At 37.5% G+C, this 10303-nt stretch overlaps 1 protein-coding gene across 1 annotated transcript; it reads right to left on the minus strand.

Moving 5' to 3' along the window:
• Nucleotides 1-9417: 9417 nt before the first annotated feature.
• LOC309825376 (uncharacterized protein) lies at nt 9418-9891 on the minus strand (the record flags this gene model as incomplete). The annotated part of the gene is made up of 1 exon (XM_082658919.1): nt 9418-9891. One exon carries the CDS (start codon nt 9889-9891, stop codon nt 9418-9420), a length of 474 nt encoding a protein of 157 aa, XP_082515045.1.
• Between the last annotated feature and the right edge of the window lie 412 nt (nt 9892-10303).

Genomic DNA, 10303 nt, shown 5'->3' on the forward strand with positions numbered 1-10303 from the left:
ATCAAGACAGAACCAACAGTTTAAATAACAGCAACACCTCCTACAGCTACAATAAAAACAAGGCAAGCACTCTACTTCTGAAAATGTAGTGAAACTCAGTGAGTGGAATTGGGGTATAAATTTAAAGCTGATCTAACTACAGAGCTGTCCATAACACTCAGCTTCTGAACTACTGATTAGGCTCCTTAAATTCTCCTTGCTAGAAAAACAATTAATTGCAGAGAATCTGAGATTATAGGCAGAGATTAAATGGCTAAAACTTCCAAAGTTTTAGAAGTACAGGAGTAGTGAGCTAGGAATCATGGTCTACAAAGGGATATAAAAATAATAAACCTGTGAGGTTTGGAAAAATCAGGACAAAAGAGGCCATAATCCTCCACTCCACAGTGCTAACGCCTCAAGAATGATCATAATATTTATTTAATTTTTTATTTTGAAATAACATTATACTTATGGGAAAGTTGCAAGAATACAGAGATTCCCAAATACCATTTGTTCAGCTTTCCCTAATCTTAACATTTTATTTAGTCACAGTATGACTGTGAAGCCAAGCAATATGTAGACCTTATTAGAATTTCACCAACTTTCCCACTAAGGCCCTCTTTTCTGGCCCACGATTCAAAGATCCCGTCCTCAATTTAGTTATCACATCTCTTTAGTCTCCTCCAATCTGTGGCGGTTTCGCAGTATTTGTCCAGCATGGCCTTACCACTTTTGAAGAGTAATGGCCAGCTGCTTTATATCATCCCCGTATACATGGGTTTAAATGATGTTTCTCATGATTAAACTGAGATTACATAGTTTTGGCAAGAATACCATAGGAGTGGTATTTTGCCCTTTATAGTACATTCAGGGGGTACATGATATCAATATATCTTATTACTGGTGATATTAATTTTGATCACTTGGAGTTTGTTTTGTGTGTGTGTGTGTGTGTGTGTGTGTGTGTGTGTGTTTCCTGAGTCTGTCCACACTACATGGAAGTTTAGCTGTCAGAGTGCTGTGGAAGGGATCCCTGTGTTATTAGAAAGAGAGGCAAAGCCCTGAGGCTGTTCTTCGGGGCAAAGGTTCCAGGAACAAGCATCACTGGTCTCCTGTGACAAATTCTAAACACCTTGCAGGTGCCTGCAGGAGCAATTGGCCCCAAGGATATGCAGTGGAATGGTGCGTTCGGCTGGCTGTAGACTTGGACCTTAGTAGACATCAGATTGTGGCCCCAGGGTTCCATGCTTGAAGCCCCAGGTGCTGCCCTGGGGCCTTCCTTCTCCTAGAAGGCTATAGATTTCTGGCCCACATGTATGCAGTTCACTGCCCTATTTTGGCTTAGGGCAGTCTCCCCTCTGCACAGCCTTTGGGCCAGAGCCAGTTGCTCAGTACCTGGTCAGGAACCCTTGGGCAAGGTGCCATTGCGATGTGACACTGACTGTGAGGTTGGGCTTAGTGATGATGAGGATTGGGGTTTACTTGATCAAAGCCTTGAGCCAGTCTTTCCATTTGGTCTGGAAAGAGGCGCCCAAATGCCTGTTGGACCAGTTGTCTGTCAGGCGCTGTCTAGCACTCAGCTTCATGCTTTGAGATGCCAGATCAAGTGTTCATCTCATTAACTCAGTTCTGACAAAACTGCTTTGACATAGTCTCTGGAGGTGACCAGATGTGGGCTAGGGAGAGGGAGAAGGTGAGGATGAGATGGCATTTGGACTGCTGGTTCAGTGATTAGAATGTCATTTCCATGGCCCTTGGTGGAGACAAAGGCCCTGAATAAAAACCAAAATTCTCCCTATTTAAGCATCCTTCCCAATGTAATGTTTTCTTTATTTCTCCTTTTAGCTTATCCTGATGGTAAGGTAAAAAAAAAAAAACCTGGTAGCATATGAAAATCAGCCATGGGAGGACAGGAAAGGGGAAAAAGAGTCATGTGTGGGACTCACAGAATTAATTCAGTCACTAAGAAGAAATGTCGGCTAAGCATCAGGGGGAGACAGGGTGGGTAAAAGAAAGTGGGTTTGCAGCAGAGGCAGCAGAGCTGGTATCAATTTTCTTATAACACAAGGGTGCAAATCCTCACTAGTTTTTCAAGTAAAATATCAAAGAATGCCAATCCATGACCTGACAGCAGTTCTCCCAGTTGAAGGTGAGTCAATATTGCTTAACATCTTTCTGTGGTTACTGGCACTACATTCTCTACAGTCATATTGTGACTGCATATATCACTGCAAGACACACATGAGACGAGATGGCAGTTTCCTCAGAAAGTCTTTAAGGGCACACAGATATGTTCAGTTGGGAATGTTACCATCAGATCACAGAGCTATCTTTTCTTCAACTAACATAAAACTGCACAGGAGGCAGTAAAATAATAAACATGTAAATGGAGGAAAAGAACAACCAAAGAACACTAAAAATATCTGGAAAAACAAATTATATTGTGAAGAAAAAGCAGCACAAAATGAAACAAAATATGGCCCATCCTTGTGGTGTCTTTGAAGTCCAAGTTTAATTTGTTCTGTGTATGTGTGTGTGTGTGAATACAATAAACACTTTTATACCATGTAAGTCTCATCTCTTTCGGATTTGGATTTTTGACTAAGCACCAGTGACTTCTCTTAATCGGAAAGAACAATGAAGGTGGCAAACATATCTCTGCCTAGGGTCTTAATAAAGCTTTGAAAACTGTAATTTAACAAATTGTCTTTTCATCTCAAAATGGGATTGTAACCCATGTTGGAAAGCTTCATTAACATTTGCTCCACTCGGCGAGAGCCCTTCTAGTGGGGCCTTTGCAAAAGACTAAGGTGTTGTCAGACTGAAATAAAAGCTGCTTCGCCCAAAGCACTTTTCCAATTTTAGAAACCATAGAGTGTAAGCTTCTGCCTTTAGGTGAGAAAACAAAAGCCCATTGAGATTAAATATTTTCTCTGAGGACATTTACTGAGCTACACAAATGATACTGGAGAAGAGAAAATCGAAGAAATATTAATTTGGTGCTATTTGGTGTTATTTCTTTTGTGTGTGTGTGTGTGTGTGTTATTTCTTAAATTTCATTTGGTGCTACCTCTTAAATACCTCTTCTCTTTCAGGTGTTATATAACTTTATCTTCACAAAAATCCTGTGCTGTATTAATTTCCTTATTTTATAGGTGTGAAATTAAGGATTAATGAGGTGAAATAACTCATTCAAGTTCACACAATGAGGAGTAGCCGAGCCAAGGTTTCCAGCTGATCCTTTGTCACCAAATATGCTTTTATATGCTATGCTGAAATGAAAATTACAATTCTGTATAATATATCCTCTAACAGAAAAAATAAAGGAGTGATCTCATTAAACTATTTATTCAGTTCTACAAAATCTACTTGCTCATTTTTCAGGCAAAGGAAAATATATTTTCTTTCTTCAAAGATCTTTAAAACTCTTTCCATAGGAAAAAATATATTTATCTCTATATTTTTGAGAGTTTGGTGGACAGATATTTCAGCAATAATTTTCAAGACTGTACTAACCTCCATCTCGTTAGATGCTTTTACAAAATACATCACGCTTGACAGAAATTATTTCAGAAATACTGGAGAGACAGGAGGGTGGGAGATGGAGAATCATAGGTTGTGACAAAAGTAACTGCCTGCAAAGAGTAGTGCTTCTTGCTCTCTGAGATTAAAGATAAATTAATCCCTGAGTCCCCACATGCCCAAGTGTAAGGAGCAAATATAAGTTCAAGCATCTAATGAAGTGATTTTGTAGTGGAAGCAAACTGCAAGCCATGACTCACCTGTGCTTTTAAAGGCTTGATTTTATGCAGAACTAAAAAGTAGGAGATGAAAAATTGGTCATTAAATGAAAAACCAGAGGCTTTGATTATTGGAGGGAATGAAAATAACATTCTGGAAACTATGCCATATTTAATTGTTTATATCCTTTTCAATCACTGATGCACATGTAGGTCCATAGTCCCTTAGCCTGTGTCTTCCATGTTCTCCTTTAATCCTCCAATCATACAATAGATCAAATTAATGCATTCTGAGGCAGCACAACTAGCTAGAATAGGGTGATTGTGCTTCCTGGGTTTGATCAAGTTCAGCTCATGTTTGAATGCTCTATGTCAACTTAGGGCCTAAGTAAATTAGAGCAACAGTCTCTGCTGGAACATTAGGTAAATTCAACCTGATTGCATAAGTGAGTGAGATTTTTGAGAAAGATCATAACTGTGCATTAAAAACACAAGTAAGTCACTAAGTAATCTGTGAAAATCAGATCATTTACTATTTGGAGTCTAAAAACATGAATGGAATAAAGGCAAAAATTAATTATTAACTGAAGCAAGAAACCCCTTATTTACACTGGGATCACAGTGAAGGCTGAAGTGATCCTTTAGGGGGGCTTGCTCAGTGGTCTCACTGTCCCAGCATTATGGACAGCAACTAGGAACTTAGAAAAAGAAGGAAGAACTTGTACAACCTGTTCTGCTCCAAATTAGTCTAAACACTGCTGCTATTCAGAACTTACTACCCAGAGTTAAGAGTTGATTTTGTTTAAACATTGTGTGTATATTCCATATAAATTCTATCATCCATAGAAGAAACATGAACTAAAGCAAGTGTGTCTCACAAGTGCTTTGTGTTTATTTGTTCCCTTAAAGTATTCTTTCTTTTCTTCTTCTTTTATTATAGTAGTGTAGTAGTAGTAGTAATAATTTTGCCAAACTTTCCTGATAAATTCATCCTTTTAGGTGACTATGTGTTGCATATCAAATACAGATCATCCCAAACTAATATTTATTAATGTTGCCTGGTTACTTAAAGTTACAAGCGTTCATATCATCGACTACATGTAGAAGAAAGCCAAGATCTGATTTTGAAACATAGGAATATGTTCATCAGGGAAGAACAAAGGAAAACTCAAAATCATATACTACCCAACCATTTTTAACAATGTTTGAAGAGCCTACAATATAACTGTGTTAGTTTCCTATAGCTGCTGTAACAAATTACCACTACACAAATTTGTGTTGTTTAAAACAACACAAACTTATGATCTTATAGTACTGGATATCAAAGTCTGAAGTTAGTGTCACTGGGCTAAAGTCAAAATGTCTTTAGGGCAGCATTCCTTCAGGGTCCTCTAGGGGGGAACTGTTTTCCTTGCTTTTTCCAGTTTCTAGAGGCTGCCCACATTGCTTGGGTCATGGCCCTATACTACTCCCATCTCTGCTTCTGTCATCATATCTCCTCTGATTATCTCTCACTCTGACATTCCTGCCTCCCTCTTATAAAGACCCGGTTTCCACCTGGTATACTTCGGGAGAATCTTTGCATCTCAAGATCCTTAACTTAATCACATTTCAAAGTTCCTTTTGCCGTATCAGTAACATATTCACAGGTTCTGGGGATCAGGATGTGGACATCTTTGGGAAGCCACTATTCTGCCTTCCACAATAATTATCATCTCTGTAGTCAATTAACTGAATCTAAGAGAAGAATAAGACATGAATTTTATCCACAAATAATTGTCAACATGGATCCTTTTGTGTAAGGTCCTCCTCCTAATATTTGCATTAATTCATGATATATTAAACCACTCTGATTCTTCAATGTATTTAAGTAAACTTGCCTGTGGTAGATTGTTTACAAAGTAGCTCCAATTGTTCCTCTCCTTGTACCTGTTTACCTTTGCAAATGTAAGTTTACAACTCCTCCTATCAAGAGGTGAAGTATATTTCAGCACATTAAAATCTGGCTTGTTTTGTGACTATTTTGGCAAATAGAATATGGAGAAATGATGTGTAAGTTCTGAGCAAAGACCTCCAGAGGCCTCGGGAAGTTCCACTATTTTTCTTGAAACTTCTATGACCTGGGCATAAATCTGGGCAACCTGCTGGAGGAGGAAAGACCACATGGGGCAGAGCTGAGTTGTCCCAGCTCTGTAGCCATCCTAGACTAGCCAGACCCCTGCTGACTTGGCCACTGACCATAGATGTATGAGGGAGACCAGAAAACACTAGATAAACTTCCCAGCTCACCAGAGACTTGTAAGCAATCACAAATGCTTATTGTTTACAGCTGCTAATTTTGGGGTGGCTTGTTACACAGCAAATGCTAATGGATACATTGCCTTATATAATAACAGTTTAATATTTCTTAGTGTTCCAAGTGGATATGACATTCTCTCCAAAATTTATAATCTTAGATTCTTGTAAAATTCTTAAAAACTCTTTTAAAATCATGTTCCATACCATTTATTTGGGATAATGTCTGTGGGAATTTATGTCTTTGAATTACAGTCTGCCTCATGAGCATAAAAATCTTCAGTTTAAAAGTTCATTCAAAGTTACCTTTATAAGGTGTTTTAGAAATGATAACAATAGGTTGTGTCTCACTTTGGAAATTATAAAATGTCAGCTGGCAAATTATTTTAAGATTTTCTCATTAATTTTCTATTGCAATTATATTAGGATAAATTGTTTTAACAAAAGCTCTGGAATACAGTGAATACTTTTAGGGGTTGAGATCATCTCTCTTTTATGAGCTTACCTACTTATAGAAAATAATATTGGCTCTTATAGTTTCTTTTTCCAATTAACAAAATACTTTTCTAAACTATCTGTTAATGGAGACTTTTTAATAAATAAAGACATGTTTCTCCTATGTTCACTGAAAATGCTTTAAACAAATATCTTTATGTGCATATCTGTAAATACATATACATATATATAAAACATTCCATGCCTTTAAAAATTCTGTAAACTTAGACTGAACTTCAATAATTTTATGAACTTTGTCTTAACAAGTGCCTTTTGCTGAAGTTTTCTTCTACAGCAACATTAAAATGCAGTTCTTATTTATTATTGATGAGATGATCTGCTAATTGCAAGAACTTTTCTTATCTGTAATTATTTCCTGTCCTTGCTTTAAATATCATAAATATTGAATATCTTTCCCCACATCACCAGTATCTCAACAGAGAGTTTCCATAAATATAAGCATCAGTGTTATAAAGTAGCTAGAATATTTTTGGATAATTTATGCAAATAACTGTTATTAATTTATAATAATAACAGAAAGTACTGATATGAGAAAGAAGAAAGATCTATAGAAATAAAGGGTTAAGGGTTAAGTTGTATATAATTACTAAGCTTTTGCATGAAATATATAATTTTAAATTAAGGGGAGCTAGGACTCTTTTCACTTAGTAACATCATAAAATGATTCACTGGAGGAAAGTAAGTTAATTCCTCATTGGATTCTCATTTTTCTTTTCCTTTTTTCCTTCTTCTTCTAGAAGTCATATGGAATTTATATAGAGAGTTCTGCAAACATTAACATTCATTTATATAAAATTATTCTAAAATTCATGTGTGTCTCTGCAGATGAGAAATTTCTAAATGTACAATCCATGTTTCATACATTTAGGGCAATACCATATTATGGCATAGTACCTTAGAATACACAGAACACAGCATATTAAATATGTTAACCGGCTTCCCTGGTGGCGCAGTGGTTGAGAATCTGCCTGCTAATGCAGGGGACACGGGTTTGAGCCCTGGTCTGGGAAGATCCCACATGCCACCGAGCAACTAGGCCCGTGAGCCACAACTACTGAGCCTGCGCGTCTGGAGCTTGTGCTCCGCAACAAGAGAGGCCGCGACAGTGAGAGGCCTGTGCACCGCGATGAAAAGTGGTCCCTGCTCACCGCAACTAGAGAAAGCCCTTGCACAGAAACGAAGAACCAACACAGCCATAAATAAATAAATAAATAAATAAATGTTAACCAAATTTCATTTTTGTAAACCAGTGTTTTCACATATCTGACTTCTTTCCATAATTATTTTTATAGGCACCAGATCCAAAAATCACATAGCATACCAATAGTAGGAATCTCATATTTCAACCAGAAACCCTTATTAATGTTTCATTTTTTTTTTTTTACTATTTTGTACTGCTCCGGATGAGGATGGGTTATATTACATAATTTATAAGGATGACGACTTCTACCTTTGGCCATTTCTTTTGTCAGTTATCTTGAGTAAATGTCAAAATTGTTACACTAAAGTCAACAGAGAGTGAATGGAAACTCTTTTCTGTGGCTTTACTTTTCTTAATTCATTAAGATAAAAATAAATGACATTGTAAATATCTACATTAAAGTGTACCCCAATCCCTAGACATCCAACTAAAAAATATCATAAAGCCATAAACAAAGAGGATTGCACCTGTAGAATAAAAAGGAGGGAAACAAAGTCCTCAAACTGGAGATTGGTAAGCGGTTGTATTTTTTGAAAAATCATCTAGTTTCAACATAACCTCATAAATATAACTTCATATTCCTTATTCTCATTAAACCAAGCTGAGTTACTTGATACACAAGAACGGTCTCATCATAACTACTGTATATGTCCCAGTACAAAACATGGGAGCAACCATTAGCAAAATAATTTATTTTGAAAATTTTTCTGTTTCTGTGAAGACTTCAATGAAGGCTAGTTATCCATTAACAAGAACAGGACTGTGCCTCCCTGTTAGCTGTCACTAGGTTAAAAAAGGAAAAAGAACAGAGCATGGAGTTTGCTTCCCAATGGAAAACCTGAGATCATTTATTAATTCTTTATGAAATTCAACTATACTCTCTTATGTAGGGGCCCTAATGAGTGTAAAAACTTCAAGCGATTTAGTTTAAACAGTAGTTGCTTTTAATTGACAACAGAAGTATAAATGTGGTCTTCGTTAATAATGTTGCTAATCCTATTTCCTGCATTTGATTAAATGTACCATTTAGCTAATAGACATATTTTATATGTGACATTATAATATACCATAATCACTGAGGCATAATCATCACCTACCACAAAATATTCCAGACTGTATGCTCAGTGGGTATACACATATTATAGATAATTCTCACAAGATCCCTGGGAAGTAGCAGATTAACACATTTATATTCACGAGGTTAAGTGTCATGCAGCTAGAGAAGTAAATAGCAGGTTTCAGGATTAAAATCTAGGTCACTGCTGGTTCCAGAGCCTTCACTTGTTCCATTTCACCATCATTACTGATAAATCCTCGTGGAGTTCTAGCTTAATGCAGCACCATTTGTTAGATGTTTGAAGTACAAAGACAGGTAAGAAATTGTCCTTGCCCCTAAGGAACTTACAACTTAGTTGTGGAAACAAGGCACGTACATAAAGAAACATCAGTATAAAAGGGCCTATCAGAGCTGTTTTTGTGGGAGTGAAAGGAGGTCGGGTCCCCATTGGAACAGACCATAGAGGAAGTCAATAAAAGAGGATGCCACATTTCACACTGTATTACATGGTTGCTTCAGGACATCTGTCTAGAATAGCAGCGAGGGGGAAAAAAATTACATGCTTAGAAATAAATCGCAGACTAGGCAAGATGCCTTACTTGTCTACTGTAAATTTGAACTCCGAATCAACGGCTCCTTACCTTCTGGCCATACTCAGCTGGTCCAGCTTGTCTGTTTCCACTCCTAGGAGCTTCAAACACACTCCTCAGCTCATCAAGGGCGATGGAGAAGCGTTCGATCCTGCGCCGACCACTCAAGGAATCCTCCTTCAGCACTTCTGGCTGGCCATAGTCCCTAGAGTTGTCACTCTTGTCCTCAGGAAACTTCTCTTCAGGCTCTGAGCTCAACATCTCTTCTCCGACACTGCGGGGCAGATTTGGGGGATCTGGAGGTCCAGGCATTGAAGCTGCCTCTCCTTCAGGTTCAAGCAATTTGTTTTCTTGAGGCTGGAAGAGCCTGCAACGACTGCCCCTGGGACTACACTCATTTTTCTGGTAATCGCTGGATTCCCATTTCTGCCGCAGGAGGTTCAGGGAGCCCTTCTGCATTGGAAACATCGATGATGCCAGGTTGTCCTGCAATATCAAAAGTCCTTTCATCAAAGATATGCATGTGAGTAATTTTCCAAACACTGTGTTTAGGAGTGCCAGCTCTTGGGATTTGTATTTCAGTGTAGAAATCCAGCTTTGCTATATAATTTCTGGCTCTTGACCCTATGAAGCTATGTCAGTTAACCTAGAATTAGATTATGGAGAGGACTGATTTGTACAGCCGAGGACATTTGACTCTAAAGAGACAAAACTAGGAAAACATGATTTTCTTCCCTCTTCTTTCTATGTAAAATCAGTCAATAATTACTTACAAAGTAAAATTTGAGCAATATTCACTCATCATTTAGTATGTTCTGAGAAAAGAGCAATTTAACAAGTCCAACAGGAATGAAAGGGGTTTGTTTCCTTCCTGTAACCATTCAGGATTTTCTTGGTTTCTGCAAATGTATTACTTTAAAAG

The sequence above is a fragment of the Grampus griseus genome (genome assembly GCF_964374135.1).
Source record: "Grampus griseus genome assembly, chromosome: 7".
Classification (NCBI taxonomy): Eukaryota; Metazoa; Chordata; class Mammalia; order Artiodactyla; family Delphinidae; genus Grampus; species Grampus griseus.